This window comes from Lolium rigidum, chromosome 4, assembly GCF_022539505.1.
Source record: "Lolium rigidum isolate FL_2022 chromosome 4, APGP_CSIRO_Lrig_0.1, whole genome shotgun sequence".
NCBI lineage: Eukaryota > Viridiplantae > Streptophyta > Magnoliopsida > Poales > Poaceae > Lolium > Lolium rigidum.
In genome coordinates, this window is record NC_061511.1 from 83,328,105 (window position 1) to 83,347,738 (window position 19,634).

Genomic DNA, 19,634 nt, shown 5'->3' on the forward strand with positions numbered 1-19,634 from the left:
GCTCTCATATTACTGCTACTGCTGTTGTGTTATTGTTATTACTGCTCTCATATTACTGCTGCTTTCACATCACCCCTGTTACTAGTGCTTTTCCAGGTGCAGCTGAATTGACAACTCAGTTGTTAAGGCTTATAAGTATTCTTTACCTCCCCTTGTATCGAATCAATAAATTTGGGTTTTACTTCCCTCGAAGACTGTTGCGATCCCCTATACTTGTGGGTTATCAATGATGATAACCCACTTCTGACCGAATGAAGCCGAACATAACTTAGATGGATGGTGACGGGGGACAATATCATGTCCGTTGTAACACCCCAGGATTCATAGGACTCTAGAGGGTAGATTTATAATTTGTGCATTGATTTGAAATTGTGGAGGAAACTTTTTTCCTTTGTTCAAAACCCAAAGTGATTGAAATCACTAGGCATTCTTGATGATCTAGGATTCATCATTTGCAATGTGTTTTGGTTTTGAGATAACCTTTGTGGATAATTTTGCAGAAAAGGGAAAACATGGAAAAGAAAAACATAAATATCACTTTCGAATGGAATTTTAATCTTATGTTCAAATTTGAATTCAAACTAAATATAACTTCAAATTTGTAATTGTGTCTCTTGGTTAATATAAAATCTACACCGTAGGGGCTTCTCCTACGGTAATTCGGTCAAAAAAATTCAAATATGGATATAGAACACGATTATCGATACGAAAAATTACACTTTATTGATAGTGTGAATTGATAGTTTGGACAATACATTGTTCATTACAAGGTTTGTAAGAACAAAAATAAAATAAAAATAAAGCTAAAACTAAACCTATTCTAAGTCTTATCTTCTAGTCTTCATACCTACAGATAAACAAAGACAAAAGAGAGGTTAACTTTTAAAGTTTTTCCTTCACCTAAGGTGAGGCATTTCAATGTTGGAGCTTAATATGGTATTCCAAGAACCAAACCTTGAATACATGTTCAAAGGCTGAACTAGAGTGACCAAATACAAGGCACGACGGATACATGATCAACAACAACAAATTATAACAACATTCAGAACCAGACCACACTGACCAAATGGACAAACAATGGCAACGTGGAGGCAACAACAAATAAGACAATAATAAAGGAAAATGGAGCAAACCATATAATGCTAAGCTAATTTATAAAAGGCAAACAAAGTAATAAAAATGACCTTGACACTAGCATTCTAGATTATTAAGAAAACACATTGAAAAATTAAACAATGAAGGCCATAGTATAACTAGGCATCAATATACACTTGCCAGATCACATAAAATAACCAATCTAAGATAAATATGGAGGCAGCCAAGCTGATCCTCAAGGGGAAATGTACAACCTTTGTGGTAACTTGAACCACATGGGTCCCACTAGTAAGCAACTTACACACTGATGGATGTGTTTAGGTGTCCGCAGTAGAAATCAAGGCATAGACCTATATAAGCAACAACAACAACTAGAGCTAGCAAACAACAAAGCAATCACTTGAGACTTATCTCGCAAGGCAACCAGAGCAAAACCATGACTGCCATAGACAAAGAACACAAAGAACCCATCGGTGTTCTAGAGAATCATCTCCAAACCATCCAGATCATCCAACAACAAAGATGGTGACATGGTAAATTAGAGAACAAGTGAAGCAGCTAGGAGTAAGCCATCCACAAGAAGCATGTTCATCAGAGCTAGAAGAACAATGCTACTCTCCAAACAGCAGGTTGATCCTTAGCTAGAGCAAAGTAGAGTTAGCAAGGTGCTGGAACTGATCATGTGGATCAAGTCCCAGGAAAGGGCCAGCTAATTTTCTCTCTAACATATCTATGTGTTGGAAGGGAACATTTTTTCACGTCATTTGATCTATAGAGATCAACGCCTGGATATACTAACAGAAGCACATACCAGAGAATAAGAACTACACATTTATTGCACCAGGGCACAAGCATAAGCAAATCTAGTCTAAGCTACTCTAAAAATCATCAGTAGCTCCTAGTAAATGCTTATCAGATATCAACATGGATTAAACATCTACGTAACTCTAAAAGGAGGCGTCACAGAGTATTAAAATACTATAAAACCTTGCACCTGAGTGATGAATAGTACATCAGTAGCACAAGCATCAGAGAGAAATCACTGTGAGTAAACCATCCTCAACAGCACATATTTCTCTATATTTAAAACCACAACTTCTCCTTCATTTCATAGTCCATGGAATGAGATTCAATAGACCATGCACATAAAAAAAAGCTATGGAATAATCCAAGACACAAAACCAACTGCTGCAAAGATACACATAGAACCAAATCATCACCCTAGCAATAGCAAGGATGCAAATATGATAACCCACAGTAAACAGCTAGATAGGTAAAACTACTTAGCAGAACATGTAAATATGACACTTACAAGTTAACTGATGAAACTGAATAACAGTATTCAGTTTACATTAACACTTAACACCAAGCAAACACAGATGCAGTGAGAGCACACGGCCTAGTTATTATAACCTAATAAACAAGTTGTGTATAACGAGATAAGTAACCTTTTTTCAAATCAAAACATTTAAACATGAGAAATAGTTTTTGAGAGCTCATCACTACAATTCTTAAACAGATCGTCAATGGGATTAGCAGTTAACATAATTTCACTGTTGTCATTGCAACTTTCGGAGGAAAATGTACAAACTCACATCCAATGCAACCATGGACCAACAATAGATGCACCATCTGTTTGCATTTCAGCAATAGAATCTTTGGATACTCTTCGTTTGCATTTAACCAAAGTTTCATAGAGTCGCTCGATTTTATGCTCGGCTCAACCAATAGACTGGTCATTACCACCACACATAACAACCACGGTAGTTGCGATTCATCGGAGGGGCTGTAGCATTTACAAGCAAAAAAGAAGAAAAAAAACATATACACAATGCCCTGGGTGTTTCAACAGGGCTATCACCTCGCATGCCCACAAAAACCAGGGCATGTTATGCCATGTATGTGATCAGAAAACACTGTACACAGTTATAAACATTAGTGATGTACGTTTTTCACAGGCGATGTGTTGGAACACCGCCGTCGATTACCTTCGTCTGATCAAGCCCCATCTTCAGGCCCAGATTGCAAGCGATGACATGGAGAGCGCGCCAAGGAACAGGGCGACATATGCCATCAACTGCTGCCGCGACGTTCCAGTCATTTTGCCACCCAAGAAATCGGCAGCAATGAGATCCACCAGCGCCATGTATATAAGTATGCCAGCTGACACAGCATCGAGGATGCCTTCAACCACTAGAGCCCTGGGGCTATTGGCGTTGTAGAATGAGGCCAAACCAGCCCCAGCAGCAATACCCGTCGGTGTTGTAATGGCAAAAAAGGACGCCATCAAAGCTGCTGAAAGGTTTTTAAATTGTGCCTGTTGGACGATAAATTGGTAATGTGTCAAATTTGATAATCTAGATGAGAATAACACATCACTATAGAGTTACCTATAGAAAACAATCGGGCAAAGTGCGAAAGAACAGCACAGTCAGAAGATAAGCAACCCACACAATTATCACATTAGCAAAGTCATACTCCAGCATTGACTTGAATAGAGCAGCACATATGAAGAGAAGAACAATATAATAATATAATCTAAACCAGTCAAGGATGCATGGCGTGATCATTTACCAGTTTATTGCAGTGGTCAACCGTTTGAAATGTATAAAACTATCATTTAGGTAATTTCAACAACAGGTAATGTCATGTTGTGATCCAATTTCATATCTGGGAGGCTAACTTCTGACGAGTGAAGCAAGGCCCGTCGCCGGGAGGCTTGAGCCTAGTGGAGCGGAGGTTTGTGTCCACTCGGACGAAGCCTCCCGGCAACAGGTCGTCAGAAGTTGGCGTCTTTACATGAATTTGGATCACAATATAACAGTAAATGAGCACACCAAAACAATATTTTTAGAAACATCAATGGATGACTTGGAGCCATGTGGATGGTGTATATAAGGTTGGAACTCCCAACTTTACATATACTGGTATAAAAGAAAATTATTTGAATGATCAGTACACAAACAGTAGATCAGTTAAAAGAAGAACACTTCGCAGATACATAAGCAATTGAGTACAAATTGGGCTTCCCCCGAAAAAAGTAAATCAAGCCAAATATGTTCAGCAGCATACGGTTGCTACTGGTACCAATTGATTAGTTGTACCACCAAATTATGTGGAACGACACATCAGCAAGATAATGAAAATAGCAGGAAAGTTAAATGCCCCAAAGGAACTTGCTGTACAAGAAGCAATCTCGTATACATTAAAAGAAGATTTTAGTTTGAAATAAAGTAATTTACATATAAGTTTATCTACAGACTGAAGTGTATTTTGGTCTTGTGATTTGCAACTAAATCATTGATACTTTCAACTCGATATACCAACTGGACAAAGAGTAATTTCGTCAACTATTTTTTATTTTATTTTAGATATATTCTAAAACTCGATATGCGCAAATCAGTCTCAAATTTGAAGTAGGTAGACCATGTATTCGTTAAGGTCAGCTCCTCCATCCAATTAACAAGGGTGCAAATGAACACTTAGAACTGCATGCAAACTCGACTAGTGAGTCGCTGCATTTAACTAGTCTAACATCATCCAGGGGTGGATTCAACTCTCATGCTATGAGGGCTGGAGCCAACCTAGGATGAATGCTCTATGTAATGAAGTTCTACCTTCTTAATATTTCCTTTTGTCACTGAAAGTCTTGATATTTCTGGTGTTCTAATTCCTGAACTTGAAGTTTGTAAGTTGTCTGTCCTTTTCTGTTCCATGCACATACTACTAAGAATTGAGCGCAATAACACTAGAAGGTTGAGTCACTACATGAAAAACGGAACTCCACATAGACGTAGTGCGAAAACAGACGCAGCAAGTAAAACAGCTGTGATAGTCTGAACAATTTCATCTCGATGCAGTCGTAACACAATCATGCAACATATCTATCATACCAATCCATACTGAATTCCTCACCTGCGCAATGCAGCCACCAAGAGCAAAACCCTCGAAGAACTGGTGGAACGATAGCGCCGCCACCAACGGCCTGATTGTGCAGGGGCTGCGCGAAACACCTAGCGACAGCCCGATGATGACAGAGTGCGACACAATTCCCATCTCCAGTATCTACAGGTAGTAAAATCAATATATACGAGTAATGCATTGCCTAAACAACTACTGACTGTAAGAGCATCTCCACTCGTCTCCCCACAGAACCCCCCACGGCCACTTTTTTTCATCCGGACGGCGAAAAACGGCCCAGTCAGGCCCCCGGTTCCTCGTTTTGATGCGGATTTGAGCCTATTTTCGTCCGGACTCCCCATGCCATCCTCGGTTTCCCGGGGGTCTCCCGGGGACTCCGGATGAAGCTAAACCAACCGCCCACGTCCACGTGTCTCCTCTTTCGTCCGGATTCCCCGAGCCATCCTCTTTTTCCCCGAGAAACGCCGCTTGGGGAGCACACGACTGGGAAACTACTCCTCCCCACGCCAAATCTTCCTCCAATCCGGACGAAAATTTCGCCGGATTTAGACGTGGGGAGCGCCAACGAGTGGGGATGCTATAAGTGAATCCAGTGAAGAGATAACCCACCTGTGACACCACGACGGATCGTACGTGGTCTGACACCTCTCCCTCGCGCCCTTCTGGCTGCAGCACAAGTTCGTGACCATGCGAATGGGAGTGTGGTTGCAAGAGCGGGGCCTTGCGCTCGTCCTCTTCTGCTACGACGGTGACGACGGTGATGTCTTCATCGCTGGCACCGGCAGAGGTGGACGCGGCGAGCGCGGCGGCAGCGTCGGCCTTGACCCTGGCAACCTCGGCGCGGTGCTTGCCCTCGTAGAACCTGGTGACCAAGACGTCGAGCACGAGCGTGGCGAGCGCGGCGAGCATGGCGACGAAGCCGGGGAAGGGGAAGCTGCGCCAGTGCTCGGCGGGGAGGCAGGGGCTGGAGAGCGCGTGGTCGGAGTCGTGCAGCATGTGCACGAAGCCCGTGGCCAGGATGACGCCCGCCGCGAACGCCTTGGCGGTGACGAAGACGGCGGTGCCCGTCTGAACGGCGCGGCGCTTCCGGCCCGCGAGCGGCAGGCCGACCCCCGCGACCCCGGCGAGCAGGATGGCCGCCATGGCGACCCACTTGAGGCGCAGCGCCGCCGCGTCGTCCTGGCACCCCGCCCCCTCCGCCTTCTCCACCTCGTCCGCGCACGTCGCCGCCGACAGCGACCCGGCGATGAAACCTGCGCGCACGGCACGGCAAGGCACCATCATTATTCATTACTCTCGATCGGAGCAAACAGGACGGAAAAGGAAACATAATGCTGTGAGGAAACCTCGAAAAGCAATCTGATTTACCGCTGCTTTTGCTCAGGAGGTCGCCGACGTGCCGGCCGAAGCCGGGGAGAGCCGCCATGGCTGGCTGGAGAATCCCGAACGGAACTGAATTCCTCGAGGAGGATAAAAACTTAAAAAGCGTCGGAAGAGATCGATTCTTTAACCTATTCGGTTCTCCTCTCCTACTTACTTTCGCTGCCGGTGGATTTGGATACCTTGCTTTGTTCGCACGTCGAAGCGCGCAGAGTGGAGATGACTGGAGTCTGGAGAGAGAAGGGCGGCCGAACTCCGAAGTCGTATGGGAGAGAGATGAGGGCAAATGTCGTCATGGTGGCACTGCGCCGAACAATAGGGGCATAGGTGGGGCGGACGCGATCCGTCGACGCCACCGCCGATGTGGACGGTGCCGATTTAAATTTCACCTGGTACAAGGTCGCGTGTCGCTGACCTGCGGGCCCTCGCGTTCTGCAGAGAGGGTCCACGCGTCCTATGTCCGGAAAAAGCGCGGCAGATAAATGCATTCCTCGGTTGGGCCCGGCTGCCGCTGTCGCGCTCACCGTCGATTCGATCGGTGGACGGTTGCGATCCTGCTCGACGACCGTGGGATCTCCTGGGTTTTTAATACATGGGGTCCCACGCACGGAAGGGCTCCTGATTTTCCTACCCGGGTGTGGTGAACCCAAGAGACTTGCGTGTGGGCCATGCTAGTTTGCGCCCTTTGGTCAGGAGGACGGAGATGGTCGAGTTAAGTTGGTTCGTGGGACAGAGTCGTGGGGGTGTGGGAATCGATGTCGACATAGTGAGGTTACGAGGATCGCGGATCCGTGCGGCGGTTGGTCGCTCTGCGGCCCGCAACGGCAAACAGCTCGTTGTATGGGCCAAGTTCGTTACGGACAGGCTGCTACAAATGCTTGCCATCGGGCCCAGAATTATGGGCTACGAACGGATTGCTCCGCAGTTGCATTTTGTTCGCTATCGCTCGGTGATTCTAACAAGAATCCGGAATTCCTATACACCGACCACGGGGGGTGATGTATGCCGACATGGTCGGCAAAGACCAGGCCCCGCACACCCCCCGGTGGATGGTTTGAGCCGGCCCAACATTTTGTTTCGTTTTTTCTTTATTTTTTTCGTTTTTGCTTTTCTTTTATTCCTTTTCTTTTTTACTTTTTTTGAAAGCTAAAATATTTTTAAATTCGAAGTTTCAAAATTGGGAAAACATTATTTCGAAAATTTAATATTTTCTATGTATGACAAATTTTCGAATTTGAATATTTTTAAAACTTGAATAATTTTTAAATTTGAACAATTTTTAAATTTTGACCAATTTTCAAACTTCAAAAATTTCATACTGGAACAATTTTCGGGTTTGCACAATTTTTTATTTGAACAATATTTTTAAAAACTATATTTTTTAATCTGAACATTTTTCAAAAATATCTATTTTTTAAAATTTTATTTCAATTTTTTATTTTTAAGATGAACATTTTTAATTTTAACAAATTTTAAATTAAACAATTTTTATATACGAACAAGTTTTAAAATAAACATTTTTTAATTTGAACATATTTAAAATATTTCTATTTTTCGAATCTGAAAAACAAAAGTAACAAAAAAGAAACGGAAAAAAGAACAAAAGAAAAAAAGAAAACAAAAAACAAAAAAGAAAAACAGAAAAAGGAGAAACAAAAAAGAAAAGAAAAAACAAAAAAAGGGGAAGCCCGCACCTACCGCGGGGTGTGCGGCGCGCGGTACGCACCGACCTGGTCGGTGTATAGGGTTTACCATCCTATCTGCCTTGAACCTGCTCGCCAGCCCGGATCGACGTCCTTCACCAGGTAGCGCCTGGCCCAGCACGTGTGACTAGCAATCCTTGCGCATGGTATGGCCTTGTCGGCCAAGTTCGCCGTTTATTTTTGTATTCTGTTTTTGTTTTGGTTTTTCTTTCATTTCCCTTTTTTCTGTTTGTTTTTGTTTTTGTTCATATTTGAAAAGTGCAAATTTGAAAATTGTTCAAATCTAAAAACATTTCAAATCAAAAAATATGAAAATATGAAAATTGTTTAAATTTGAAAACGTTTAAATTTGAAAATTGTTCGAGTTAAAAACTTGCCTATTCCGCTCTTTCTATAGGTTCCAAACAACATATACGGCAACAGTTGCCTGAAGTCTAGACACTTTATTCTTGTGCAACTTTCATATCTCGGCCCACCAGCCAGAGAGGGAAGTAGAGGAAGTAGCCATGCCAGCGACATGCCCAAAATCTGGAGAGGAGTGCCAGACTTCTTTCGCATATGTGCATAACAAAGAGATATGAGCAGCAGACTCCTGCACTTGACCACAAAAAGGACACATGCTCTTGTTTGGCAAACCGTGCCTATGTAACCTGTTGGTTGTCCACAACCTCCCTTGAAGCATAAGCTAGCAATGGAACTTAATCTTAGGTTCAGCACGAATCTTCCGTGCTTGGTTGAGTTGAGGAAAAGGGATTCTCATTTTGAATTGAAGGTCATAAGCAGATTTTGCCGAGTAGCAACCACTTTCAATGAGAGTCCAGCAAATGGTGTCATTGTTCAAATTTTAAAAAGTCCAGTTTTCAAGAAAAAATAGATTTTTTTTTGAAATTTTGAAAACGCAAAAAAGAGAACACATGCACCAGAAAAAATAGAAAATTGAAAAAAATAAAGAAAGAGAAGATATACAGGAGCTCCCGGAAATCTAGGCAGCGGCAGGGAAATAAAAAATGAAATTGTGTGGTGGTGGTCTAGCTTTAGGTGAGGTGTTGCTACTACACGGAACCAAGCTAGCTGGAAGAAAAGATCGGAGAACCGATTGGCTGCTGCTAGGGGATTAAATCCCCGGGATTTGATGGAGTGGATTGATCGGGACAGTGGAGATGCTGGAGCACGCGCGGAATAGCAGAGGAGAAAAGAATAGTATGCCAGTGTAGGATAACGTTGCATAGAAAACAAAAAAATTCCTACCGCGAACACGCAATCCAAGCCAAGATGCAATCTAGAAGACGGTAGCAACGAGGGGGTATCGAGTCTCACCCTTGAAGAGATTCCAAAGCCTACAAGATGAGGCTCTTGTTGCTGCGGTAGACGTTCACTTGCCGCTTGCAAAAGCGCGTAGAAGATCTTGATCACGATCGGTTCCGGCGCCACGAACGGGCAGCACCTCCGTACTCGGTCACACGTTCGGTTGTTGATGAAGACGACGTCCACCTCCCCGTTCCAGCGGGCAGCGGAAGTAGTAGCTCCTCTTGAATCTGACAGCACGACGGCGTGGTGTCGGTGGTGGTGGAGAAGTCCGGCGGAGCTTCGCTAAGCGTGTGGGAAGTGGAGGAGCGGGCGGCTAGGGTTTGGGGAGAGGGGGCGCCGGCCACTATGGGGTGCGGCCACCTTGGTGGTGTTTGAGGTGGCCGGCCCCCTCCCCTTGGCCCTCATTATATAGGTGGAACCCCAAGAGTTGGTGTCCAAGTCTTCGAATAAGACCCGAACCAAAAACCTTCCAAAGGGAGGGGAAACCTAGCCAAGCTAGGACTCCCACCAAAGGTGGGAGTTCCACCTCCCATATGGGGGTGGCCGGCCCCTAAGGGGGAGTCCACTTGGGACTCCTCCCCCACTAGGGTTGGCCGGACATGGAGGTGGAGTCCCATGTGGACTCCACCTTCCTTGGTGGTTTCTTCCGGACTTTTCTAGAACCTTCTAGAACCTTCCATAGAACCTTCCGCGACATTTTAATTCACATAAAATGACATCCTATATATGAATCTTATTCTCCGGACCATTCCGGAACTCCTCGTGATGTCCGGGATCTCATCCGGAACTCCGAACAAATATTCGAACTCCATTCCATATTCAAGTACTACCATTTCAACATCCAACTTTAAGTGTGTCACCCTACGGTTCGTGAACTATGCGGACATGGTTGAGTACTCACTCCGACCGATAACCAATAGCGGGATCTGGAGATCCATAATGGCTCCCACATATTCAACGATGACTTTAGTGATCGAATGAACCATTCACATACAATACCAATTCCCTTTGTCTCGCGATATTTTACTTGTCCGAGGTTTGATCTTCGGTATCACATTATACCTTGTTCAACCTCGTCTCCTGACAAGTACTCTTTACTCGTACCGTGGTATGTGGTCTCTTATGAACTTATTCATATGCTTGCAAGATATTAGACGACATTCCACCGAGAGGGCCCATAGTATATCTATCCGTCATCGGGATGGACAAATCCCACTCGTTGATCCATATGCCTCAACTCATACTTTCCGGATACTAAATCCCACCTTTATAACCACCCATTTACGCAGTGGTGTTTGGTGTAATCAAAGTACCTTTCCGGTATAAGTGATTTACATGATCTCATGGTCATAAGGACTAGGTAACTATGTATTGAAAGCTTATAGCAAATAACTTAATGACGAGATCTTATGCTACGCTTAATTGGGTGTGTCCATTACATCATTCATACAATGATATAACCTTGTTATTAATAAAATCCAATGTTCATGATTATGAAACTAATCATCCATTAATCAACAAGCTAGTTAAGAGGCATACTAGGGACTCTTTGTTGTTTACATATCACACATGTATCAATGTTTCGGTCAATACAATTATAGCATGGTATATAAACATTTATCATAAACATAAAGATATATAATAACCACTTTTATTATTGCCTCTTGGGCATATCTCCAACGAGTCTCCCACTTGCACTAGAGTCAATAATCTAGATTACATTGTAAGGAACCTAACACCCATGGCATTCCGGTGTTGGTCATGCTTTGCCCTAGGGAGAGCTTTAGTCAACGGATCCGCTACATTCGGATCGATGTGTACTTTGCAAATCTTTATTTCTCCATCTTCGATGTACTCGCGAATCGAGTGGTAACGCAGCTTGATATGCTTCAGCCTCTTGTGTGACCTTGGTTCTTGTGCATTGGCAATGGCACCCATGTTGTCACAATATATGACTAGTGGGTCCAATGCACTAGGAACCACACCGAGCTCTACAATGAACCTCTTCATCCATACCGCTTCTGATGAAGCCTCTGAGCCGCTATGTACTCCGATTCCGTTGAAGACTTCGCCACCGTGCACCGCTTCGAGCTTGCCCAGCTCACCGCAAGCACCATTCAATATAAACACGTACCCGGACCGTGACTTAGAGTCATCGGGATCGTTGTTCCAACTTGCATCGGTGTAACTTGTTACAACGAGCTCTTGGTCACCTCCATAACAAAGAAACATATCCTTAGTTCTTTTCAAGTACTTCAGGATATTCTTGACCGCTGTCTAGTGTTCCATTCCCGGATCACTTTGATATCTCGCTAGTCAAACTAACAGCGATGCGCTATATCCGGTCTTGTACATAGCATGGCATACATAATAGAGCCTACTCGCCGAAGCATAGGGGATCCGATTCATCCTTTCTCTTTCTTCTGCCGTAGCCGGTCCTTGAGTCTTACTCAAGACCTTGCCTCGGTAACATAGGTAAAAACCCTTTCTTACTTTCGTCCATTCTAAACTTCTTTAGAATCTTGTCCATGTATGTACTCGCGATAGCCCTATTAGGCGTCTTGATCTATCTCTATAAATCTTGATGCCTAATATATATGATGCTTCACCAAGGTCTTTCATTGAAAAACTCGTTATTCAAATAACCTTTTACACTCGCTTAATAGTTCTATATCATTCCCAATCAATAATATGTCATCTACATATAATATCGGGAATGCTACGGAGCTCCCACTCACTTTCTTGTAAATACAGAGCCTCTCCATGACACCGTATAAACCCGAAGTCTTTGATCACCTTATCAAAGCGTCGGTTCCAACTTCTTGATGCTTGCTTCAGTCCATAGATTGAACGCTGAAGTTTGCATACTTTGTCGCATTTTTAGGATCGACAAAACCCTTGGGTTGTACCATATACAACTCTTCCTCAATGTCTCCATTAAGGAACGCCGTTTTGACATCCATCTGCCAAATCTCATAATCGAAAAATGCAGCTATTGCTAACAAAATCCTCACCGATTTTAGCTTCGCTACGGGTGAGAAAGTCTCATCGTAGTCAACTCCTTGAATTTGTCGGAAACCCTTTGCGACAAGTCGAGCTTTATAGACAGTAATATTACCACCAGCATCCGTTTTTCTTTTGAAGATCCATTTATTCTCGATGACCTTTCGGCTATCGTGTAAGTCTACCAAAGTCCATACTTTGTTATCATACATGGATCCCATTTCGGATTTCATGGCTTCTTGCCATTTGTTGGAATCCGGGCTCATCATCGCTTCTTCATACGTCGCAGTGGTCCTCATCATTGTTATCCACAATCATGACATTTAGACAAGGATCATACCAATCAGGAGTGGCACGTTCCCTTGTCGATCCGCGAGGTTCGATAGTTTCCTCGTTCGAAGTTTCATGATCATTATCATTAGCTTCCTCTCGTTGCCGGTGTAGACGGTACATGTACAACTTCCTGTATCGCGCTACTCGATCAACGAGTATAGATTCATCAATCTCATCGAGTTCTACTTTTCTTCCAGTCACTTCTTTAGTGAGAAATTCTTTCTCAAGAAAGGTTCCGTTCTTAGCAACAAAGATTTTGCCTTCGGTTCCGTGATAGAAAGTGTACCCTATAGTTTCCTTAGGGTATCCTATGAAGACGCATTTCTCCGCTTTGGGTTCTAGCTTGTCCGGTTGTAACTTTTTTACATAAGCTTCGCAACCCCAAACTTTAAGGAACGACTAACTTAGGTTTCTTATTAAACCATAATTCATACGGTGTCGCTTCTACGGATTTTGATGGTGCTCTATTTAAAGTGAATGCGGCTGTCTCTAATGCATAACTCCAAAATGATAACGGCAAATCAGTAAGAGACATCATAGAACGAACCATATCTAAGAGAGTTCGATTACGACGTTCGGATACACCGTTTCGTTGTGGTGTTCCCGGCGGTGTCAATTGTGAAAGTATTCCGCATTTCTTTAAATGCATGCCAAACTCATAACTCGGATATTCACCTCCACGATCGGATCGTAGAAATTTGATCTTCTTGTTACGTTGATTTTCTACTTCACTTTGGAATTCCTTAAACTTCTCGAAAGTTTCGGATTTATGTTTCATGAAATAGATATACCCATATCTACTCGCATCATCCGTGAAGGTTAGAACATAACGATAACCACCGCGCGATGCTACACTCATTGGTCCGCACACATCGGTATGTATGATTTCCAATAAGTCGCAGCTCGCTCCATCATTCCGTAAAATGGAGTCTTAGTCATTTTTCCCATTAGACATGCTTCGCATCTATCAAGTGACTCAAAGTCAAGTGATTCAAGTAATCCATCAGTATGGAGTTTCTTCATGCGTTTCACTCCAATATGACCAAGACGACAAGTGCTACATATAAGTAGAATTATCATTCAATTTAATTCGCTTAGCATCAATGTTATGTATATGCGTATCACTACTATCGAGATCTAATAGAAATAAGCCATTCTTTTCCGGTGCTCGACCATAAAAGATATTATTCATAAAAATAGAACAACCATTATTCTCAGATTTGAATGAATAACCGTCTTGCATTAAACAAGATCCGGATATAATGTTCATGCTCAACGCAGATACATAATAACAATTATTTAGGCTTAAAACTAATCCCGAAGGTAGATGTAGAGGAAGTGTGCCGACTGCGATCACATTGACCTTGGATCCGTTTCCAACGCGCATCGTCACTTCATCTTTCAGCAGTTGTCGTTTATTTTTTAGTTCCTGTTTCGAGTTACAAATATGAGCAACCGAACCAGTATCAAATACCCAGGTACTAGAACGAGAACCAGTGAAATGAACATCTATAACATGTATATCAGATATACCTTCTTTCTTCTTCTTGACAAGGCCGCTCTTCGTATCCGCCAAATACTTGGAGCAATTACGCTTCCAGTTGTCCCTTCTCCTTGCGAGAATAGCACTCAAGCATCGGGCTTAGGGCCGTTCTTAGGTTTCATAGGAGGCGTGGCAGCTTTCTTGCCACCCTTCTTGAATTTTCCCTTAGACTTGCCCCGTTTCTTGAAACCGGTGGTCTTGTTGACCATCAACACTTGGTGCTCTTTCTTGATCTCAATCTCAGCAGCTTTTAGCATGCCAAAGAGTTCAGGTAACTCCTTGTTCATGTTCTCGCATATTGTAGTTCATCACAAAGTTCTTGTAACTTGGTGGCAAGTGATTGAAGGACACGATTAATCCCCGATCCGTTAGGAATCACTATTCCCAAGTCACCGAGTTTCTTCGCATGCCCGGTCATGGCGAGCATGTGCTCACTAATGGAGCTGCCTTCTTCCATCATACAGCTCGAAGAAATGTTTCGATGCTTCATAGCATTCCACGGCCGCATGAGTCTCAAAAATAGCTTTCAGCTCATTCATCAACTCATGAGGATCGTGGTGCTCAAAACGTTTTTGAAGATCGGATTCCGGATCGCACAGGATGGCACACTCGAACTTGAGAGTACCGAGTTTTCCGAGTCTCGTAAACAGCTTTTACTTCATCGGTTTCAGTTTCTGCAGGAGGGTCACCTAGCGGTGCATCAAGCACATATTGCGATTTCCGCCGGTGAGGAAGATCCTCACATGACGGAACCGATCGGTGAAGTTGCTACCGTTGCTCTTAAGCTTTTCTTTCTCTAGGAACTGGTTAAAATTGATTGGGGACGCCATCTCTACAACATATATTTGCAATAGTTTAGACTAAGTTTATGACAAATTGAGTTCAAATTTTAATTCAACATAATTAAAAATCTAGGTGAACTCCCACTCAAAATAATATCCCTCGCATTGTCTTAGTGATCACACGAACCAAATCTACCACACCTAAACCCGATCATCACGAGAAAAGGTGTGATTTCAATGGCGAACACTCAAAGTGTTCATCATATCAATCATATGATTCATGCTCTACCTTTCGGTATCATGTGTTCCGAGACCATGTCTGTACATGCTAGGCTCGTCAAGGCCACCTTAGTATCCGCATGTGCAAAACTGTCTTGCACCCGTTGTATGTACTTATTGAATCTATCACACCCGATCATCACGAGATGTTTCGAAACGACAAGACTTGATAACGGTGCTACTAAGGATGAACACTTTATTATCTTGAGATTTTAGTGAGGGATCATCTTATAATGCTACCGTCGCGATCTAAGCAAAATAAGATGCATAAAAGGATTAACATCACATGCAGTTCATATGTGATATGATATGGCCCTTTTGTCTTTGCGCCTTTGATCTTCATCTCCAAAGCACGGACATGATCTCCATCATCTTTGGGCATGATCTCCATCATCGTCGGCGTAGCGTCAAGGTCAATGGCGCTGTCTCCATGATTGTCCTCCATGTAGCAACTATTACAACTACTTTGAAATACTACTCAACATGAAATATAAAGACAACCATAAGGCTCTCGCCGGTTGCCACAATACAATAATGATCATCTCATACATATTCATCATCACATTATGGCCATATCACATCACCAAACCCTGCAAAAACAAGTTAGACGCTCTCTAATTTGGTTTGCATATTTTACGTGGTTTAGGGTTTTCGATATAGATCTAATCTACCTACGAACATGAACCACAACGTTGATACTAATGTTGTCAATAGAAGAGTAAATTGAATCTTTACTATAGTAGGAGAGACAGACACCCGCAAAGCCTCTTATGCAATACAAGTTGCATGTCGAACGAGGAACAAGTCTCATGAACGCGGTCATGTAAAGTTAGTCCGAGCCGCTTCATCCCACTATGCCATAAAGATGCAAAGTACTCAACTAAAGATAACAAGAGCATCAACGCCCATAAAACCATTGTGTTCGACTCGTGCAACCATCTATGCATAGACACGGCTCTGATACCACTGTAGGATAACGTTGCATAGAAAACAAAAATTTTCCTACCGCGAACACGCAATCCAAGCCAAGATGCAATCTAGAAGACGGTAGCAACGAGGGGGTATCGAGTCTCACCCTTGAAGAGATTCCAAAGCCTACAAGATGAGGCTCTTGTTGCTGCGGTAGACGTTCACTTGCCGCTTGCAAAAGCGCGTAGAAGATCTTGATCACGATCGGTTCCGGCGCCACGAACGGGCAGCACCTCCGTACTCGGTCACACGTTCGGTTGTTGATGAAGACGACGTCCACCTCCCCGTTCCAGCGGGCAGCGGAAGTAGTAGCTCCTCTTGAATCCGACAGCACGACGGCGTGGTGTCGGTGGTGGTGGAGAAGTCCGGCGAAGCTTCGCTAAGCGTGCGGGAAGTGGAGGAGCGGGGCGGCTAGGGTTTGGGGAGAGGGGGGCGCCGGCCACTATGGGGTGCGGCCACCTTGGTGGTGTTTGAGGTGGCCGGCCCCCTCCCCCTTGGCCCTCATTATATAGGTGGAACCCCAAGAGTTGGTGTCCAAGTCTTCGAATAAGACCCGAACCAAAAACCTTCCAAAGGGAGGGGAAACCTAGCCAAGCTAGGACTCCCACCAAAGGTGGGAGTTCCACCTCCCATATGGGGGGTGGCCGGCCCCCTAAGGGGGAGTCCACTTGGGACTCCTCCCCCACTAGGGTTGGCCGGCCATGGAGGTGGAGTCCCATGTGGACTCCACCTTCCTTGGTGGTTTCTTCCGGACTTTTCTAGAACCTTCTAGAACCTTCCATAGAACCTTCCGCGACATTTTAATTCACATAAAATGACATCCTATATATGAATCTTATTCTCCCGACCATTCCGGAACTCCTCGTGATGTCCGGGATCTCATCCGGACTCCGAACAAATATTTGAACTCCATTCCATATTCAAGTACTACCATTTCAACATCCAACTTTAAGTGTGTCACCCTACGGTTCGTGAACTATGCGGACATGGTTGAGTACTCACCCCGACCAATAACCAATAGCGGGATCCGGAGATCCATAATGGCTCCCACATATTCAACGATGACTTTAGTGATCGAATGAACCATTCACATACAATACCAATTCCCTTTGTCTCGCGATATTTTACTTGTCCGAGGTTTGATCTTCGGTATCACATTATACCTTGTTCAACCTCGTCTCCTGACAAGTACTCTTTACTCGTACCGTGGTATGTGGTCTCTTATGAACTTATTCATATGCTTGCAAGACATTAGACGACATTCCACCGAGAGGGCCCGGAGTATATCTATCCGTCATCGGGATGGACAAATCCCACCGTTGATCCATATGCCTCAACTCATACTTTCCGGATACTTAATCCCACCTTTATAACCACCCATTTACGCAAGTGGTGTTTGGTGTAATCAAAGTACCTTTCCGGTATAAGTGATTTACATGATCTCATGGTCATAAGGACTAGGTAACTATGTATTGAAAGCTTATAGCAAATAACTTAATGACGAGATCTTATGCTACGCTTAATTGGGTGTGTCCATTACATCATTCATACAATGATATAACCTTGTTATTAATAACATCCAATGTTCATGATTATGAAACTAATCATCCATTAATCAACAAGCTAGTTAAGAGGCATACTAGGGACTCTTTGTTGTTTACATATCACACATGTATCAATGTTTCGGTCAATACAATTATAGCATGGTATATAAACATTTATCATAAACATAAAGATATATAATAACCACTTTTATTATTGCCTCTTGGGCATATCTCCAACAGCCAGCTTTAAAAAAGAAAATTTATCGCCGATGACGAGGGATCACCTCGCCAATGCCTACTTATTGTAGACTTGGGTTTCGGGAGAGAGCGACGATGGAAATTCCGGGAGCGAGATTAGACACACGATGTACCCAGCTTCGGGTCCCCTCGGCGGAGGATCCCTACGTGCTGCTAGCAATCCAGTATATGATCATAGATGTGTTTACCGGGTGCCGTCGTAGGCAGAGCTATGTTGTCTATCTCTATCTCTTCGCCCCCTTATTTCGGGTGCCCTGGCTAGCTTTATATATGCAACCAGCCTAGGGTTTTACAAGAGTCCTAGTCGACTACTTCTTCGGGTTGCCTTGTTGGGCCTTCTCCATATTTGGTCTTCTCCATATTGGGCCGAGCCGGGTATACTAATAATGGGTACCCGAAGGGTATGCCCATGTCAGTAGCTCCCGAGTTTATAGGGAAGTCGAAGACTTGCGTAGAAACTTGAAGCATAACCATCTCCGAAGTCGAAGAAGTACAAGGCGAGGTCCATGTCGTAGATCATGTGTAGCGTAGATGATGTCGACGATTCTTGAAATTATCGGGTGCGCGGCAGCGCTCCCGATGGGAGTAGGCTCCACTCGAGTCGTAGAATCGAGTTGAGTCTACAAACCTTGATTGTCGTAGTTGCTATCGAAGTTATTTTCTATCGGGCGCGCGACCAGCGCTCCCGATGGGAGTAGCCCCCGAGGCTACAGCCAAGTGTTTACACTTGGGTGTAGGCTCAACTTGCTTGTAATTGACTCCACAATTTTTCCTCTTTCTTGTATCTTATCGGGAGGGTGAACAATACTCTCAATAAGAGTAGCCCCCGAGCCTATGAGCAGGTGCTTGCACCTGGGCATAGACTCAAGTTGTACTACTCGATAAAGAACTTGACTATATTTCTGGGCGCAGCCTCTCGTTTTATTGACTCCAGGCCGTTGGTATCTATGTTGTTCAGGGAGAATGGTAAATGGGGCTGGTTCATCTGACGGATCAGGTACCAGTTAACTGCTCTTGTGGCAATCCGGCAAGAACCTACTTCAAGATCACGTCCCTGGACATGATCTCGGGACTCGGCGTAATTCGTCACGTGCCGCTTAAGGACTTACCATGATCCGAATTCCAGTAATGTTATCGGGTCCACGAGCGCGTCCGCCGGGATATTTCTTCACATCTGTTGATGTGGAAAAAATTAACAGAGCGCAGTCTTTGGCGATGCCACGCCACACAGGCTGGATCCCGGGGTCTTACCTTCGCAGAGGTTTGCGGCATTCAGAGATTATTCGCGACTTTGGCGCTCTGAGAATATTTTGTCAAGTGCCTTGTTCGGCTGATGCAATGACCCATTTTGCGGGTTCTTCTATTTTTCTCTCGGGCTTGATGAGACAGCCGAATATATTGGTTATTCTATATTGTCGGGTACATCATCGATGCTCTTGCTCGGAACAATATGACGAGTCAATGGACCCGAAGATTTGTCCACCTTTTTTTTTTGGGTTCCTCCTTGATGAAAATT

General features: G+C 43.9%; 1 protein-coding gene across 1 annotated transcript; it reads right to left on the reverse strand.

The window, feature by feature from the left end:
• Positions 1-2,834: 2,834 nt before the first annotated feature.
• Positions 2,835-6,649, reverse strand: LOC124707981 (zinc transporter 7-like). The gene is made up of 4 exons (XM_047239670.1): positions 6,385-6,649; positions 5,626-6,269; positions 5,011-5,160; positions 2,835-3,412 (listed from the first exon to the last, which is right to left on the reverse strand). Exons 1-4 carry the CDS (start codon positions 6,440-6,442, stop codon positions 3,107-3,109), a joined length of 1,158 nt encoding a protein of 385 aa, XP_047095626.1. The 5' UTR covers positions 6,443-6,649; the 3' UTR covers positions 2,835-3,106.
• Between the last annotated feature and the right edge of the window lie 12,985 nt (positions 6,650-19,634).